General features: G+C 38.4%; 2 protein-coding genes across 11 annotated transcripts in view; one reads left to right on the top strand and one right to left on the bottom strand.

The window, feature by feature from the left end:
• ncam1b (neural cell adhesion molecule 1b) overlaps positions 1-9,073 on the bottom strand; it is a 77,734-nt gene extending 68,661 nt beyond the window's left edge. For 6 of the 10 annotated variants that reach the window (XM_071495808.1, XM_071495806.1, XM_071495807.1 and 3 more), the window contains exon 1: positions 8,777-9,073. In XM_071495808.1, coding sequence (XP_071351909.1) covers positions 8,777-8,828 — 52 coding nt within the window. In that variant the 5' untranslated portion in view covers positions 8,829-9,073. The remainder of the gene's footprint in view (positions 1-8,776) is intronic. The other 4 variants (XM_071495811.1, XM_071495812.1, XM_071495814.1 and 1 more) reach the window with 2 other exon arrangements.
• Positions 1-19,864, top strand: part of cadm1b (cell adhesion molecule 1b) — a 230,606-nt gene that overhangs the window by 48,037 nt on the left and 162,705 nt on the right. The window lies entirely within an intron of this gene.

The raw sequence follows: 19,864 nt of genomic DNA on the forward strand, positions 1-19,864 counted from the left end.
AGGTGCATTACTTGCAGGGCATAATGTATGAAAGGTTTACACAGTACCACCTCCACTGGACCAACCAGAAGCTGCTGTTGGTTCAGTGACACAGAAGTGAATCCTTTCTGGGCCTTGGTTTTCACTATCTTTCCTACATTGGGCCTTAATGGAAATGTTCTGTATTCACCTTCATAAAGATTATTCCTTGCTCTCATAGTTTTTCAAAGGTAACACTGATAAATGGTTAAAAGGGATGTTTTACAGCATGGATTTAGATTTACAGTTAGCCGACAACTTTGTCAGTTACTGAAGCCAGATTTGGCAAGATGGTGGAGCTGGAGTGGAACTAAGGTGGGCTGAGCATGCAGCGTGACAGCCTGAGAGATCTGTCAATCAAAACTAAGACACCTTCACAAGTCATTATGTCACAGAGTGACACAAAGAACACCCACCTCTTGGTCAATACCCAAAGCTTGTAACCAAAGGTGAGGGCTGACCTGTAAACTCCTCAGAGTTTGACAGCTGTGCTTTGAATCACTGTTCAATGATGCCATAATTATAACACGTCAATGTCACCAAACACTGTGCCTTCAATTCTGTGTCTGTGGGTATCATACACAGTAAGGGTGACAAGTCAAACCATGTCAGAGTCCAATGCCAACAATGACTGTGTTTGACTTCACACCAAGAAAGGAAACAGAGATTGAGGTTACAGGGTATGAATGACTTGTAACAGCCCCCTAATATTTCTCCATCTGCACAAAGTCACAGGGAAGTCTTATGTGGTCAATTACACCTGCATGATGTGGCCGTAATTACACACAGTCCAGTTTTTGATGTTTATTATTATGCATAAAATATAGATTATATTACATAGTTGGGTGAAAATATGCATTTTCATTAATGTTGATACACCACATTGCACATCAATAAAGTAAAAATCCTCTGGCTGATTGTAAAAAATGCAAATACTGTAAATACTGTAAATAACTTAATAACCAGCTTACTCATAGGTTTGCATCAGAGCTCCTGAAATTTTTTTTTATCATACATCCATCAATCTTCTACTGCAACACAGACTAAGCAAGTTGAACAAGCTGTAAGTTTGCTGATGCTAAACATAATTCTGTGCCAATCTTTTCAATCTGTGCTGGATGTGGTGTTGTCAGGCATTATGACCTTTGGCACTTTGAGAGATGTTTAGTAGACTGTGTGAACCCATCAGGTCTGCAACTTTTTACTTGTATGTACTATAGCCAAAAATAGCAAATGGTCAAGGTCAATATAATGCAGAAAACAGACACTGGAATAGCAAAACTTGTGACCCTTTAATCATGAGTTAGCGGGTCAAAAATTGACCAACTGTTCCACAAAAAGATGAATCTAAGGATCAACAATTGGCTGGAGCTAACTTTCAGCACCTTTGAGTGAGGTTTCAAGAGGGACTAAACAGTGCAATTAAATGGTGGCCAGAAAACATCCCTGAAGTAGTGGTGGCGTACCAGTTCAAGGGCACTGTTACCGAGTCCAACAACATCCAAACAGCCTTCAGCATTTCAAAACAAATCTCATCCACTCCCACCACCCTGCCACTGAGGAGTTAACTGTAGTACTCCAGTGACCTCTGACTCAGAGATGGACTCTCATCCCTTTGAATCTTCCAGCTACACCTCTGGTCCACTGTGTCTGTGTGTGTATGTGTAGGGTTCAGGAAGTGTTAGCTTCAGCTTTTGATGAGATTGCCAGTTCATGTTGTCAATCCAGCGCCATCAGTGAAAACGCCTTAAAATTAGACATTATAAGCTCTCAAAATTCCTTCCATGCAGTGGTTACATCTGATTGGTTCAGGTGCCCATGTATGAAAAAGGATGGGCTCTGTGGTAAATGAGTGGTAGTGTAAATCTGTGTGATACTCCCTCCTGTTAAAGCTACTCTATTGGGGGTAAAAAAAAAAAAAGGATTGTCGTGACACCAGGCATATAATAGTTATATAATACACCTCAGTTTGAAGGGAAGTGGCTGTCAAAATGGAGAAAAAAGGGAAAATAGATGAAGAAAAAAAAGTTTATGTCACAATGCCATCTGTTATAAGGGCATTAACAACAGCAGTATTTCTCCACATACTGCAGAGAGAAAGCACTACCCAAGCTAATGTCGGTAAGAGATGGTGTAATGCCCTTGCCATTACTCATTCATTATTCATTGGGATCAATGACCACAGGCCTGCATGCCCTGTTCAGATAGAAGAGGTCAAAGTGGATGTTTAGATCTCAGATTGAACTGCATTAAAATTACCACCCGGGTGTAATGTTCAGATCTGAATAACAAGAATCCAAAAAATCCCCCTGAACAGCTGATTATTAGAAGATGAATTACAAAGCAAACGGAATCGAAAAATGATAGAAAATAAAATCAACTATTCACTGTGTGACAAGCTAACAACAGAGATCTGAAAAGATTCCTTATTTAACATACTAATGAAACAGTTCATCTTGACACAAAATTAAAACAGGTGCCATATTGCCATGTAGGTTCCTTTCTATCTTTGGACATGTCTATTACATAATTTTAGATTACTCTGCTTGAATGAGGATGAAATGAGGTTAATTCCCATCCCCTGTGATATCACTTTCTAAATTTTCTTTTCCTTCTAGTCCTCTAAAAATCCTAATACTGAGACATGCAGCCATAAAATATGATCAACTTGAGAATAATGTGAAAGTTCACTGATCCCTGTAGCTGTAGGCTAATAAATTTATAAAAAGGTGATTATTACATATTATCTTTTCATGAGTAGGCGAAATATTTTATGAATAAAGAGCCTTTGAATAGAGTGTTAACAGTTATCTGTGCAAGATTACAGGTAATATACTCAAATGTGCTGCTTTCCACAGCTATGCGTTATACCAGACAGAACCTATCACATGTAAAATTGCTAAATGGGTTAAAATGTACTTGACAGACTGTTAAAATACTTCTACAGGCTCCCCAAGTACAGCCTATCTGTGGGAATCACTGACATCATTTCAAAGTGGATTGTGCACGCTGAATGGATCAGAAACAGCTATAGCTGCTACTGCTCCCCTGGAGAGTGTCTTCTTACTGTGATCTAATTAGAGATTAAAAATAACTGCTTTTTTCCTGAATGAGCATCACTTCGCTTCTATAATGACAGAATTTTTTTCGTAATAATATTAGTGCATGCCATGACTTTGTGTGATACAGTGGTATCTCCAAGTTGCCAGGCAATGACTAAGCCATAGACAAGAATAATGTTAGAGAAGGTGATGCACTGTGGTGACTGCTTAAAAAGAAAGCCTGAGGCATGGCAATCCAAATTTTCCCTGCTCTGTGCATGGTAATGCATCCTATAGTATTTCAATAATGAATGCACCATGATGTGCATGGATGCATGAGAAGACATGCACACTGCTTCCCTTCACACTACATAAAAGAAGAGAGCTAAATCCTAGCCAACAGCATATTGCTTTATTATGGTAAGATGAGACATGCACTCCTTTTCTTACATCGGACATACTGTAAGCTTGCTTTCAGGAGTTTGACTTGAGAAGACTTATATGTATCTTTTCTAAATTGAGACATAATTCCTTCCAGCATGGATAGTGACATGATTGTAAGCTTCTTTCCTCTTTCAGGGGCCACATGGCAAGGCTGTGATGACTTAGTTTAGGTCACAAGAGTCCTGCCTTTCCCTGCTTCTCTCTCTGCCAAATAAGACATGGAGAGGCACAGAGAGGGTGCCAGGAGGTGCTCTCACTTCATAACAGCCTGAGCGAAAGGGGAAATCAGCCTTTATTTGTAAGTGAATAGCCTAGTGAGAAAAGGTGATACATTTTGCCAAGTGCACCAAGCGTTTACACAGCTGAAGGTGACTGTTTAGAGGAAATCAGAATGGGAAAGAAAAAAGCTGCATTTAAATGGCTCAAAGTTGTTTTTACCATTGTCAAGAGGAGCTGGCAGCCTGTAAAAGTGAGCAAGCGCTAAAATCTTTTAATCAAAGACAAACCCAGGTGTTTACATACAGATAATTGTTACATCTCCTGCTTACAGCATTACTTGAGTGCTTAAAACATACAATCAGTCAAATAGTCTTGCCTATTCCTTGCAGATAATTGAAACATTGCAAAACTTTCACAAAATCTGCATCACCCTGTCACAGGTTCCCTTTGCTCCACAGACCAAAAGCTTCAAAGTGGAGAGAAGCCATTTAATGCCTAAAATTTTGCCAATCTACAGTTACATGTCCACGGGGATCCTCCATTCACTGCACTGGCCTCTTTTTTTTTTTTCGATTTGATGAATGACAAGGACACACTGTTCAAATTTCCTGATAGCTCTGAGATCATGTTTTTGATATTGAGAGAAGCAGGTATAGTATGAAGTCTGTAGCGTTACAAGGTTTTTAATACGAACGCACAGTAGTAACAAGATGCACAACAAGCTTGTCTCCCAGGCCTCTCTGTTTAACCTGTTTCACACTCTCAAATTAAACTTGATTAATACTAATCCCTGATATAATAACTCAGATCTCACAGGAATGACATTAAGGACGCTCCCACCACAGAATCTAATCACTGAAAAAACTACTAAGCCAACTAAGCCACGGCCTGTGCCTCTTCTGTGAGCAAACCCTTAGGAAAGTATGTTTATGCTCCTCCCACAGCGCTTCACGGGGTCACGTGCACATGTAATGTCATCTTTTTAGCGTCCTTAGGCAATGCATCTCCTCTCAACTCTCTCAGACCTGGATCTGTCTGATCCACTCCCGTCACCAAAGAGTCAAGTGGTACTGGCTGGAATAAAACCACAGCCTGCCTTGCTTCTCTTTCCTAATACTGGAAGGAAACTGTTAGCATCTGAGAGATTTTTTAAAATTTAAATGCAAAAGATATGGGAGCTTTAAAATGAGTCTACAATTTTTTTATTGGGAGTGGACATTTCACTGACTGTGTCACGGTTCAGATAACATATGAATCTGTTGAAATTACTAGTCTGAATAGATAAAAGACCTTGGACATGTGTGGCTGACAGTTGTTTAACAGTAATTGTGAAATCCAGTAGTTATACTTTTTCATGATATTCTCCATCCTGAAATAAATTCTTAGCAGTAGCTTGTCAAGAGACACTTTGTTCCTAGCAGGTTTAGTTATTTGAAGACAAAGCAAAAAAAAAAAAAAAAGACCGAAAATATAGGTGAAAAGGTATGGTCTTAGCCCATTTAACTGCTGTGGTGGGATTTTACTAATGGATCTCCTCCAAAATTCACATGTTTGTCCGATTTTTAATTTATTTGCAGAGTAGAGCTTGACACTCAAAGTCAAAGACCAGTTTAGTTTATCATGGTTTTTGAGATGCGCACTGGAGCAACTACCCCTGGTTCCCATGGTTTGAATGGAATGCTGAAATAATTTTTGCATCACTGCAACAACTGCAGCAGCCCTGTGGCATACTAAGCCATTATCATACGTAGTTTTCAAAAAGGTGAATGATTGACTGGATTGAGGATTTGATGCTTTTCTCTGCTTCATAAAATTGGAAATAGAACACCCTTGGGTTTTGGTACTAGTTATAAAAAGTAGCAATTTGCAGGAATCAGCCCATGCAAAGAGATATCGTGGTAGATATTTTTCACAATTTTCAGTAATTTTAGAGACTAAATGATCAAAAATAATACAAAGATTATTCAATAAATGCAATAAAAAGAAAAATTAGCTGCTGCTGCCTCTCTGCAAGGTATGACCATGTAGAGCCATGATAGTATGTGTCTCATTAGGGCAGGGACAATCTGTAAAGGTCTCTGCACTCAATCAAGCTATATATTTATGGAAACTGATTGGTTGTGGTCATGCAGGAGACTGAAGAGAAAGCAACGTTTAAAAAAAAAAAAAAAAAAAAAAAGACTAGCTGTATCTTTTCAAGGTGAGGGCGGTCTGCAGTTGGACTTGCAGCCATTGCTTTTGGCAGTGATGATTTCTGCCCTCATAAAGCTAAGTCAGACATAAAGAATTCTGGAGATTCTCATAGTCAGCCTGCAGTCAGCCATGCTTCCATCTTGCTTTGTAAATGGAGCAGCATGGAGCTACGTCATCATTTCCACATGATCTGACTGATGATGTAACACAGGCTAAGTGAAACAACCCTACTGTAAACTAGAGCCATGTTTTCCATTTCAAAAGAGCCATATGGTTGGATGCAGAGTTGCAATTCCTTCATCAGTCCTACAGGTTGGGGACATTAAGAACTCATCTCTTATCTTTGCTTCACTTCTCTCACTTTGATTTCTGGAGGCTATATTTCATTTTCAGAGTTGCAGTGTTGCAATTATTCCATATTCAAGTTATCAATTTCAAAAGCATCAATTAATAATTATGTCAAGAGGCTCAACAGGCCCATTGAGCATGCAGCCAGCAGAGAGGAAAAGTAAGAAAAAAATGTTTAATCTCTCCCCAATCTCAGCTCAGTCATAAATACTGCAACCATGCCATATAATCATCTATTCAAAGATTAGGATTTTCTTTGACTTCAATCAACTGCTCAAGGACAAAAAGTGACAGTTTAAGGTACTATAGCTGACATTACTGTTGAGCAATGCGAACCATTACAACAAGTAGGTTCAATAAAGGAATATAAGCAAATATTTTAATTTTGGCCTCAGTGATGCCGCTTGAGTTATGTGAGAAAGTCATCAGCCTGCTAAAGGTAGTCTACATTATGCAAGATCAGAATGGAGATGACACAACAACATGAATACATTGAATATGGATGTTAACTGGCAGTGCGATAAATTGTGAAATGAGAATTGAGAACCATGCAGTGTTATCTCTAACGCTACATTGTCCACTTTCTATTGCGTATAATTGTACATTTGATGTAATGCTTGTCAGCTTGTCGTACAGGATTAAACCCAAAACCAAATCCTAAATTCCCTACTTCCTTACAGAATTATATTGTTCAATAGAGTTAAAGCGATTAGTCGGATAGGCTGATACATCTACCACAATTTGTTAATTACCAATAAGGCTGCAAAGTTACAAGAAACTGAAGTACAGAAATGCCAAATTTAGAAATTTAGAAACGGTGTCAGAATTACATAGTTTATTCAAATCTGGCAAGTCTATTTTTTCAACTACAAAATTTCCTGGTCAGTGGATATTCAGTCACAATTCTTAAGAAGAAAAAATTAAGGGATCCTAAAAATAGTATTTATGTAAGAAATTGATATTAGCAAATATATAAGAATTTTTTTAACTCTCAAATATCACTATCAACCTTAACAATCTAATATTGATGGTAACACTATAAAACTGGTTAATAACTGTATGAGATCCTTCAGTCAGAATGTCTCTACTCATATAACTGTAATATAAATGTCTTATGGCCTCAGATGTTCTTACAAAATCACTAACTGCACAAAAACTTTGAAAGAGCTTCTCTCTTAAACAGAATACAAAATTTTAGAGGCATGTAGCTTCTTATTTATTCTCTTATTCACTTATTATTTATTCTCTGTCATTTTCTGATCTTTCTGATTTTTTTTTTTTTTTTTTTTTTTTTTTTAACTAACTGAAATCCTCCAATAAACCCAGTAGAAATGAAATTGCATTACCCTTACAATGCAGTGAGGGATCCACTCCCACTGCGTTTCCCTCTCCTGCCTGAGGAACACCCCTGCACATACCGGATTGTACATAAAGGATTAAAAGGCTATCCCACGAAAACCCTGAGTGTAGCTAAGAGTGCTACTCCAACCATAAGCCTCTCATATGTCAAATTTCTGATTTTAATCACACAAAAAATGGGCGAGCAAAGGTTATTTAAAAATGTAATTTGACACAAAACTCCCCGAATTAGACTTACATAACGACACATTTTACCAACTTAGAGGATCTCATCTCTCACTCATTTCAAAGCCTTTATCGTGGCATCAGATTACATAACAGATGATTCAGAGTAGCAGTTGTGCTTGCTATGCATCAGTGTGCCAGAAAGACCAAATAAACCAACACTGTCCCTTCAAGACCTTTGATGTACTTTATTTTAAGCAAGCCATTGTCTACGACCCCTCCTCGGTGCCATCATCACACCTGTGCACAGTCAGGTGCATTTCAAAATAACACGTGTTTTATTTTGCACGACGTACCTTTAACTGAGAGACCGTGACTCAACCCAGAAGGCTGTGTGTGTGTGTGTGTGTGTGTGTGCATTTAGGTGTGTGTCTACAAATACAGAGGGAGCCCAGCATCACTCCCCATCAACAACCAACACGTCCCATCCAGGCAGAGACCAAAGGCAAAACCACCCATACACGGCTATAGATGGAGAGAAATGTAATCCCCGGGCCACATCCAGTCGTATACTGTTCACATCCACACTAATACAATTTTCAAGCCTGTTCCTCTTGTGCATCATATTTTATTTAACGCACAATAACGCTAAGTCAGCGCACAGGCTGGTCACGCAAAGAGCAGCGTTATGTAGCAGAGGAAAATGGTCCCCTAACGCATTAGCAGAGATAAGTCTTTACTTAAAAAACACACCACCCAGCTCGACACTAAGCTAATTAGCAGCAGCCGCAGCACCGTTACCGCTGCACCTGCTAAACGGAGCGGCTGCGGGCGGAGGGAGCGGGGAGACCGGGAGGCGAGGGGGTGCCCGCCGTCCGGACCACGATCACACGGGTGGAAATAGGTGGGATATTCATGGGAGAACGAAAACAGAAACATTTCTAGCTTGAAAGCGCGGATTCAGAGTTAAATGTGAGATCTTTGCTTACCTGTACAGCCCACAAGAAGCAAGGCTAAAAAAATATCCCTTGGCTGGACCATCGCAACTCCCGAGTAACGTTAACGTTAAACGGCGAAGCTTACGTTTAATCTCCGCCTGGTCCCTACGGTGCTGCCCTCGGGTTTTGTTTGGTTTTTTTGCCTCTCTTAGCAATTGTTCATCCTAATCTATATATCTGAGCTGGTCGGGTAGACGTGTCAGTGGCAGCGGTCAGAGATTAGCGGTGATGAGCGCCAGTGCACTGTTCAAAGTCTGACTGACAAGCGGAGCCTTCTCACACACGTGAATTAATCCGCACAAGCGGAATAAAGGACCTCCTGTTAAATAGTGCGCCGGTCTCAAAGGAGACCAGTGTAGTGGGGATCCCCCGTCATTATCATAAAAATGCAAAATTATACAGTTCGCACTATGCATGTAATATATAAGATATACATATAGAAAATACTAAAGCAAACAAAAAAGATGATGAAAGAATGAACCTTTAAACGGGTCGTTTGTGTCCCTTGTGGTCCTTTTGCGTCTACTTGTGGTGGTATTGCATCTCTCTGTAGTTGTTGCATCTGTTTGTACATGCTTTGCCTCTCTTTGTGGTCGTTTCGTATCTTCCTGTGGCCGTTTTGTGTCTTTGTAGAGGGTTATGCATCTCTAGTTGTTTTGCATCTCTGTGGCCGTTTTTCATCTCTCTGTGGCTGCTTTGTGTTTTTTAAAAGTCATGGTCATCTACGGTCACTTGCCTCTCTTTGTGTTAATTTTGTGTTTCTTCACAAATATTTGTGTCTTTTGTTGTCATTTTGTGTCTCTTAATGGTTGTTTGGTTGACTTTTTAACAAGAAATATTAACAGTCCCTTCAAACATGAGGCTCTGGCTCAGGGCCCTGTGACCCTTGGGGCCTGTGGGCCTGCGCCCAGTAGTAATCTATCCATGCCTCCAAGCTCTCAAAAGATATTCATTTAAAGCTGCCCTTTATATACTTTTCATATGGTTCATGCTGTTAAGACCACATAAGGGAAAATCTGGTTATAGAGTCTCAAAGTAAACACGTTTTTTCCCCTCAAGAATATACCGTGTATCTACAAATACATGTGAAATATGTACCCTTCATGAGTTGTAATTAATGGCTTTATAGTTTAGATTTATTTAAACTTTGTAGATCTGTGATAAGCAATTAATAAGAACCACTTTTGGGTTATCAGTAGAGCTGAAACAATTTGTCAATTAATAGATTAGTTGAGAGTTAGCAACTATGTGGCAGCAACTGATTAATCATTACAGGAATTTTGTGACATTTCCCATTTCCTCATTATAATTTGTAAGGGTTTGAAGCTTTTCTTAGTTTTAATAGTAAACTTATCTTTCGATTCTGGACTGATGGCCAGATAAAACAACCTTTTTGGTCACATAATGACAATAATCAGCAGCAGTTAGTCAGCTGTGGTAGCTTGGGTGAGAAAAATGCAGTTTGAATGTTACAAGGACTACTCACCTTTTGGAAAAGGATTCAGTTAAATTTTACACCCTGGTAACACAAAATATGTTCTTATAAATAGTATATAACTCATCTATTAGTAACATAACATTAACATACCCATTAGTTACCCATTACAACTTAACAACCTTTCATTACACAGTAGTACCCATAATTGTATAGGTGAACTGTGATAATCAGTCATATAGCTGAGATTTTAAAAATATTTAGGTTATGAGATCGTATTCCTTATTCATTGAACTGACCAGCTGTGTTTTCTCAACAATGCAACTTCCAACATGATGATTTTTTTTTTATCCTTTGTGTGTACAGTAACTGATATGATTTGATTTTCAATTCAAAGATAAACTAATACAGTTTAATTTGTAATTTGTAACAAAATAAGAGTCCAGCATTTAAAAAGCAAGTTGTAAAGACCACCAAAAGTTACAGTCATCACTTCTATGTACATACTCCTGTGAAGCACTGCTGTGAGTCAAATACCCCCCTGGCCCCCCAACCCTCACCCCTTCAATGACCAACGAGAGCCTTATGTAACACACTTTATTTAGGCTCTAAAGTGAATGTCACCTGAGAGAACAGATATGCAAGGGAAAGGGATGTTGTTGGCTTGCACAGCAGGGGAGAACCATTACATTTGGCACCGTGTGAAAGCAGTTTGTCTTTGATTTGCACTGTTGGCGAGCAGAGAGATGCAATGGGCCAAAATTTAATAAATCCAAACCAATCTGTGGGCAGGCTGAAAATGTATTGTGGTCAAATCTTTTCACATTTACTGCAACCCATCCCTCTTCTATAATTCCCTTCACAATAATTTCCCAAACATACCACCACGGGGTGTGTGACCCCAAAAATGTTCAGAGACATTCCTCTTCTAACCATCCATTTACTAAGAAATAACTAGACAGAGCAGAGAGGTAATCTGCCACGGGGGGAAAGGAGGGAAGTTTGATTGGCGTTCGTGCCTCAGCATCACAGATAGGAAAAGTATGACTCAGCTGATGACTCATATGAATGCCCTCTGAATATACTGTAGTGTTTTATTCAGTGTGCGTTGAAGTTGAAAAGCTGATGTAGCTTGTTCTTATTTTTAGGTTATCTTGTTCGTGTTTGCTAACGTCTGAGTTTCCAAGAAATGTTCAAGTGATTTTTTTTAAAGGATGAAAATGAGGATAAACACTCATGTAATTATTTATGGTTTTGCAATCTCACAGGTCCAGTCAGCCAAATTCCTTGGTTTTAATTAATAAAAAGCTTAACTGGAGACACACTTTTCCATTAGTCTGCAGGAAACTGGCAAAAGTATATTGAACGAAAACTCTGTCTAGCAATTTAACAGCGTTGTGTTTTGAATTTTGTGGTAAAATCTTATTTGTATTACCCTCCTCCTCTGCTTGACAGTATGGCTTGAACTGCCACATGCCCTAATCGTCTTCATGAAAAAGCACTTTTCCAGAAAAAATGGCACATATATATCCTCCTATGAGCCATCAACTCCATTTTTGTTAAAGTGAATATGTCCATTTGTGACAACGCTGACATAACATGCTCTTTCATCTCCCCCAGTCACCCAGAATCCTTTTCAAAACCTTGCCAAAATCTATTTCTCATGTTCAAACACACGCAGGAGTAGCAGTGATAGTAGTAGTACCTGATAAATTTAATCTCTGTTAGTTTCATCCCCCTCAATTTGGTCCGGAGAAGGAGAGCAGTGAGTAGAAAAACGATCATTTTACAAATACGTACAATTCTCTTCAAATTAAAACATAACGTTTCATTACACACACCGCTGTCTGAGGGTATTTTCTGTTTTCCGTCTCTGTCTCTTCCTTCTACAGTATCTCTCCCCCACTCCGTCCTGCCTCCTCTCATCCTCTTTCACCCATTAGAGCCATGACCACACATGCATACTCTCTTGAGCTTACGCCTACATGCACATGCACACGTGCAGTACTTTACATCTGCTTTGTGTTTCTGTGTTAATTTCTATCTATCTATCTATCTATCTATCTATCTATCTATCTATCTATCTATCTATCTATCTATCTATCTATCTATCTATCTATCTATCTATCTATCTATCTACCTATCTATCAGCATATTTCTGGGAGAGATTACACGTGAACATTCTTCACTGTAGGAGGTTCTAAAATAGCTTCTCTTACCTCCTCCACCACTGTACCAGAAGGCAACATACAGTACTGGTATAAACATTGGTTTCTGGGTCATGAGAGAAAAGTAGAGGTCATTTGTTTGGGGAGAGGTTTGAACATTATATGATCAATGCATATCAGTGTGACTAACATGAAAAACAGGGAAGCTTCGATGACTTGTTAAAATTGTTTCGACCCTCTCCTTCTTTCTGACTCCGGTGGTATGCGTTACATAATCAATTACTGTCCAAGTCAGGCAAAAGAAAATCAAACTGAAAAACACTGTGGTGCTACTGTGGATCAGAAGACTGGTCAAAATGCAGCATGAAGGCCTTGCAAAACACTATTAGAATCAAGCTTTATTGCAACATCAACATGTTCAATTTTCTTTGACCTTTTTCTGCTTCAAATGTATTTCTTTTTGATGAAAATATAGAAATTTCTTGTAATTTGAACCACAAACACGGCATGTTATAAAACTGAACCAGCACAGCCACAGACAGTCACAAGTGGAGGGGCACATGTGTCAAAGCTATTAGCTTCTCTAATTCAATCTTCTGCAGTCTAGATGAATGTCATGGTGAAAAGCTTTGAGAAAGCTTGGAGCACAGCTCCGTCATTCAATTATCACCTGTGCAGAGAGACTGAGCTTCCTATAATCTCAGGACTACAGGGTGCATATCAGTTAGCTTGAGTGTTGTCAGACAGTGGATTCATTGTCCTGAGAGTCTGTCCTGCAAGGCACACAGGGCTCCTTTGTGGACTGCAGATATTAATCTGCGTAGGCAGAGATCTGGAGAAGTCTGACTAAGCTCACATACGACCACACACATCAGTACACACAGAGACACTAAACACAGACTCAGCCATATGCATATTCATTATGTAACAGCAGGAAAGAGAGGATGCAGTGTCCAATCCCATGCAGCTTCTCCCCTTCATAAAGATTTCATTCTTTGGAGATGATTCACGCAATACAGTCAAACTGCAAGTTTGTCGTCACCACTGTGGACGTAAGGTGTCATTGCTTGATGTCACTGCAATGCTCTAACCAACTTTCATCATCATCAGTACAAAGAGGGCTTAGTTCCACTCAAAGTCCAGTGTTTGACTGCCAGACCAGTGACAACTCTTCACCTCTGTCTCATCAGTATAACCCAGAACACAAGAAAAATAATCTGTGACCACATGATGACAGAGTCGGCTAAGTCCCACAAAGAATTCAATTCAATATGGAAATATAAAGTAAAGTATTTGATGAAGACTATTTACATTTTTGAGAGTGGGTTTCTAAGTGGACAGTGTAAACACTTTTCTTAAATACTGAAAATATCCCTTTGGCAGAGTCAAACTGCCAAACAGCCAAACATAATTTTAGGACTGAACTATAACTTTTGGATGAAATAACTGAAAAAAAGACAATATAATGCAGTGAAGAACACCACAAATTGCTGCGTCACACAGTTAGGGTTCACCAGTGTTTGTGTTATTCTCTCCATCTCCTGTACATATGCAATAAGTCCAAAGACAAATATGATTTTTTTTATGATGTAAGTACTTTCAGCTTGAAATGAAGAGCCGTATGGTAGAGACTAAGCTTGACGATGACACAGAAAAACACAAGCTGAGTCAAACAAAACCAACCAAGAACATATTATGGTAAATATATCTTAGATATCTGCTGCCATCTAGGGATTTAAAAACATTACAACATGGAAATGGAGCCTTAGATATGAAGGCAACCCAACTTTACATGTGATGTGGTCTTTCTGGCATGTGGGGGCAGCATATCTCTACTACTAAATGGGACACTTGTGGTAGCTTCTTCTTGCTGCGTAATTCATGCATGGACAGTGTACAAATGCAATTAAGAATTAATGAGAACTAATGTTGATCACTTTTCTACTGTAAAAGTGGTGTGTTTAGTGGATAATAGATTTTCATCATGTGCGCATGGTGTCTGGCCCCAACCCGAACTGTCTGACTCCCAACACTCCAGCTGGATGGGAGGTTTAGTGCAATGCAAATGCAGCAGTATTTACTGAATTTGATTTGGTTGGTGTTTGATTGATTGTTTTCTGTGTCTTATGTTATTTTCAGGCAAACGCTCCCACTTAGTTGTTTTTAAAAATCTCACTTGCTTAGCTCAGCAGTTTGGATCTATTTTTCTGTACTTATTTTGTGATAATTTCACACTATTTTACACACATCACTTTTTGGTTTATCACTGAGCAGATACATCCAGACTGACAGCACTGGTACATGAGGGTGTTTACATTATCATTGCAACTCTAGACTATATCAAATAAATACAGCTGTCTAATCTCAGTCTTAAAACAGTTGTTCTGCATTGAGACATTTTGTAACAGCTTTTCAAAGCTGCATTTCCATTACTTTTTCCATTATCACTCATGTCCATCTTTTACTTTTTAATTACTTATTCTGAATCCAACTCAAATTGGTGTAAACAAAATACTCTGAAATCCTTCTGCATTTGTGCTAGATGTACCCATTTAATGACATTTGATAAGTACTTATAAGTAAATTAAAATTAACTCTATTTTTAGCAGCTATTACTGTCAACACACACAGACACACACACTGAACAGGTGGCAAAGAGCTGGCTATTGTAATAAATCCATGAAAACACAAAGAGGCAGCCTCCTTTCCAAATGTGCTTGTCATTATTTATAATGGTATTAATGATTAGAGTAACAGACTGATTTTAAGATTTTCACTGCAGACTACTCAAACATCCTGTAAACCGATCTTAGCGTGGACCAGCTTCCATAATGTGCAGTGACAGTTCGCATCAGATCCTCAGTCTTTCAAGAAGCCTGTCACTTTGGATTTCACTCAAGATGTATGACAAGCCTCTAACATACTCAAACCCCATTCCAAACCCCAGGCTATGCAGAACGCTGCTCTCAGTCATCAAAATGCCTTCAAGATGCTGTCTGCAATATTGAAACACCAAAGATCATTCAAGTAAGAAGATGAGAGACACATGAAATATGTGATTGATCAAAAGGATAATCTTTTACATGTACAGTATGAGATCAATAAAATGAATACACAAAGTTTGGTATATAAAGTGATTATACTGCAACATTAGAGGAAATTAAGTAGAAGACCAATCGGATTTGAAGAAAAATAGGTCATTGCTTTCCGTCTATGTACAACTTGCATATAAGTACTACACCTTAAAAGCAATGTGTTATTTCCCTGTATGTGTTAATACCTACTTTGGGTGTTATTAGGTTCCCAGTAGAAACCCATGTGTAAAAGCCGAGCTCAGTGTGTTTGCTCATTCACTCCTACTTTAACAGGTCTTTCAGTGTGCTGAAAGTGTTTATGTGAATAATGTTATGGCCTCTACAAACCTCTTGAGTCCGGCAGGGCTGTTATCCTGCAAGCCAACCTGGAAGTTAACTCTGCCACGGTTCATTGGCCGCAGCACCCTCTATAACTTCAGTAGGGTTTTGAATGTTATTTTAGACTGAAAATAAGATGTGTGTTAAACACAGGCCGACACCAGCTGAAATAGAAGTGAGTTCTGTTCCAACACTGAAAGCAGGGCAATAGCACTACCCTAGGAAATCTTCATCTCAAAACTAATTTGGTCTACACCAGAACATAATTGAATTCAAAAGAAATAGAAATAGAAAAATAATAGAACACAGTTTTTGTTAGCAACTTAATTTATTAGGTAAAGCATCAAAATGGTGTGATTAGCGGTTAAATTTATCTTGCAAAATTGAACACTGACCTATCTTAAAAGAACAGTTCGACATTCTGGGGATGAATCTTAGTCACATTCTGGTGGAGATTCAGATAAGTGGATAGATACCACATTCATGTCTGTATTGTAGGCCTAAATATGAAGCTACAGCCAGCGGCCAGTTAGCTCAGCTCAGTGCAACGACCAGAAACAGGGGGACGCAGCTAACCTGACTCTCTCTGAACCTGCCAGCCCCTCTAAAGCTCACAAAACCTCAAATGTAAAATCACAATTTGTTTTTTTTGTTTTTTTTATTAGGGGATATGTGCTGAACTATTTCTTCACTATGAGCAGTTGTTAGGCAACCAGTACAGATTCCAGGAGATCACTGCTCCAGGCCAAGATAATCTCATCAGCTGCTGGCTGTAGCCTTATATTCACAGATATGAGAGTGGTATTGATCCTCTCATCTAACCGTCTGCAAGAAAGAGAATAAGTGTATTTCCAAAAATATTGAAATTTTTCTATAAACATGAATCCTTTTTTTTCTTTTTTAAGACATTTTAACTAAATTTCACTCACCACCTAATACATTTTTAACAAGGGATTATGATAATTTTGGAATTTAAGCCTCAAAAGTGGACTGCTTATTAGCTTAGTGACTTTTTTTTTTTTTTTTTTAACATACACTACTGTATAAAAAGCCAATTTGGGCAGAAATCCATGAATTAATATTGTGTTAAGTGATTTGTAAACTCTGTAATATCACATAATTTTGAAAACAATTTACTATATTGTATTACTCTACCTTCAAGGCTAATGAGCCAACTGCAGAGCGGTAGCTTGGGCATTATTCTCATTCTTTTGTGCAATATGGACTTCAACAGAATAAGGTCGACTTTGAAGGGGTGGTGTCAATTTTTCAATTAAGGGGAGTTGTCAATTTGCGTGAGAAATATGAGACTCAAGAAATTTTTGCTCATTATCTTTGACTCCATTTACAATTCAGAGTTACCTTTTTACCTAAAAGTAGCCTGAACATATTTGGTCCTACACCTTCATCTGAGGTCAGAAATGTTTCAGTTTTTTTTGTTCAGTATCCAAACTACAACATAGTGTATTTTTATAAATAAACATTAATAATAATTTTTTTTTTTTTTTAATCACTTTCACATTTAACATTTAAAGCATTATACAGGAAACGTGTCAACAAGTGTTCAACAAACAAAAAGTGTGAAATCTGGCGTTAACACTGTAAAGCCAGTGAGGTCTTATGAAGATTTGACTGAGAGGTTGATATGCAGTAAGGCAATCCCATCAATTTCAACCTATCCAAGAAACATTTGAAATCATGAAAGCATGTGCTATCTTTGAAGTGATTCCATAAATGTTTCATGCCATTCTTCATTACACCCTCTATCATGAGGTGGGAGGGAGTGGGACCCAGCAAAAATCTTTACAGTATTATTTCTTTTTGCACTTTGAAGCAATCGTGTTAGACTTTACACCAGTAAGTGTCACTGAGAGATAAGATCATAAGCATGTGTCATATATGTGTTTTCATGGCCATAAGTGTGTATTTGACTCTGTGTGTGTGTGTGTGTGTGTGTGTGTGTGTGTGTGTGTGTGTGTGTGTGTGTGTATCAGCCTACAATCCAGGTTTGTTCAGTTTCTCTGCAAAATTGTTCTTCTGTCTCTCAGAACTTTTACTGAGTTTCTGAACAGATAATGGTCACTTCTTTAGCATCATTTCAGATTTTTAACAAATTTACAAACAGAACAAATAAAGAAAAAAAAGAATAGCAGAAAGAAAAAAAACAAAATACAAGTAAGAAAAAGGGAATTTGAGAGTGCTCTAGTGTCTGATGGTTACTGTAGCATATGGCACATAAACTCGATGTCCGTGGTTCAAATCTGTTGATGGACCTTTGTTGCATGTTAAACCCTTTCACTCTGTTTCTATCTCACATGTTTCCTGTCTGCCTCTGCACTAATAGCTGTCCAATAAAGGTAAATATGCCAAATAATAATCTGTTTGTCAGTCTGGGTTGGCAGGAAATGTTTTTTTTTATCCATAGATACATGTTTGTAATGGAGTACAGAACAATAAAAGACAAAAGAAATAATTTCAATAGGTTAACTAAAATACAGAACAGGATGTGGTAAAGTGTATTTATGTGAAAATGCTCCCCATCTCCTCCTAAAACTGTCAGAGGACCCTCTTACTGTAGTATACATCTACTTATTACCATCTCAACAATGTACAAAATGTCTCTAATCCGAGAATAATGTGTTGGTGGAGCACAGGATTTCCACCTGTCAAGACTCAGGCATCTGGAGAAGGAATGAAGCTGATGCAAACACTTGACCCAAACCTTGTCTGCTCCATCCTTCCATCGTGTTTTATTCTGCAGCCAGATAATGAGCAGTGGAGTCAGAAAGGGGACATTAGCTGGTTGTAGATTCAGAAAATTAAGGTAAACATTCAAAACCTGAAGAATGTTTTGGAGGACTTAACTTAAAATACAATTATGTTATCACCACAAAGGTCCTTAAGTGTCTGAATACTGCGGACATGCAAAGGAGAAAAAATTACATCCATTAAAAGAAAAGTACAACATTTTGGGAAATACGCCTATTAACTTTCTTGCCAAGCATTGGATAAGAAGCTTGACGCCTCTCTCATGTCTGTACGCCAAATATGAAGCTACAGACAGAAGCCAGCTAACCTAGCTTAGCATAAAGACTGGAAACAGATGGAAACAACTAGCCTGGCTCTGTCTAAACTTAAAGTAACACAATCCGCCTACCATCACCTCTGAAGCTCGCTAATTAAGATGTTATCCAGCACATGTTGTGCAGAATCACTATCCATAGATTGCATTTTCAATATGAGAAGAGCATGGTCTGAAATCACACAGTTTTTCTGTGTATTTAACATCTTGCACAAAAAGAATTTGCCTCTTTCTCATTATACTATCTCACGATGAGATGATGAGAATCAGTAAAAGAGCATCAGTCAAGACAAACTGTGCACAACGATGGCAGCCTCCTGGTTTGATATGTTCACATTTCACAGCGCAAAATGTGCTCATGTCATTGTTTAGCCCATTTTTGACAGAGAAGACGCCGGGATACAAGTGCTGTGTGCTAATTAATTACACCGTAATGGCTCGGCTGTCCGTATGTATCCACCTGGCTCATTAACTTCCAATTCAGGGAGTGGATTTTTCACACCCTTTCTGCAATTAAAAACGTCAGGACATATACTTCTCAATTCATTCTCCTGACAGTTCTTAAAATTGGTTGCCTTCATTAAGTTATTAAATTGCCTTTTTTTTTTTCTTAAAAAAATAAATATATAAATAAATAGATTAAAAAAACATGAAATGGCCCCTGAAATTGCTAGTCAATACAGAGCCTTTTTACCAAGCTCATTTGATGATGCTGTGGGTTGAAATTAGCAAGTCCTCATCAGTTCAATTCTTGTCCCTAATTTCTGTCTGAGCTCAGTCAGTGTTCATATGCATGTCGCTTCTGCCTAATTCAATTCATCACAAGCTGAAAAGACAGAACAATCACACCGGATGCCTTCTGCCAGATAGTTTCATTTGAGTCACGGTTAATACACAAAAGAACAGTGACATGAAATATGTCAAGTGAAAAACAGCCCGACTGAAATCTAAATTTAGCCATTGCATGGTTTTCTGCTGCCC

Source organism: Trachinotus anak, unplaced genomic scaffold (assembly GCF_046630095.1).
Source record: "Trachinotus anak isolate AG129_WGS33_773 ecotype Australia unplaced genomic scaffold, CSIRO_AGI_Tana_v1 ptg000014l, whole genome shotgun sequence".
In the NCBI taxonomy this organism is placed as follows: domain Eukaryota; kingdom Metazoa; phylum Chordata; class Actinopteri; order Carangiformes; family Carangidae; genus Trachinotus; species Trachinotus anak.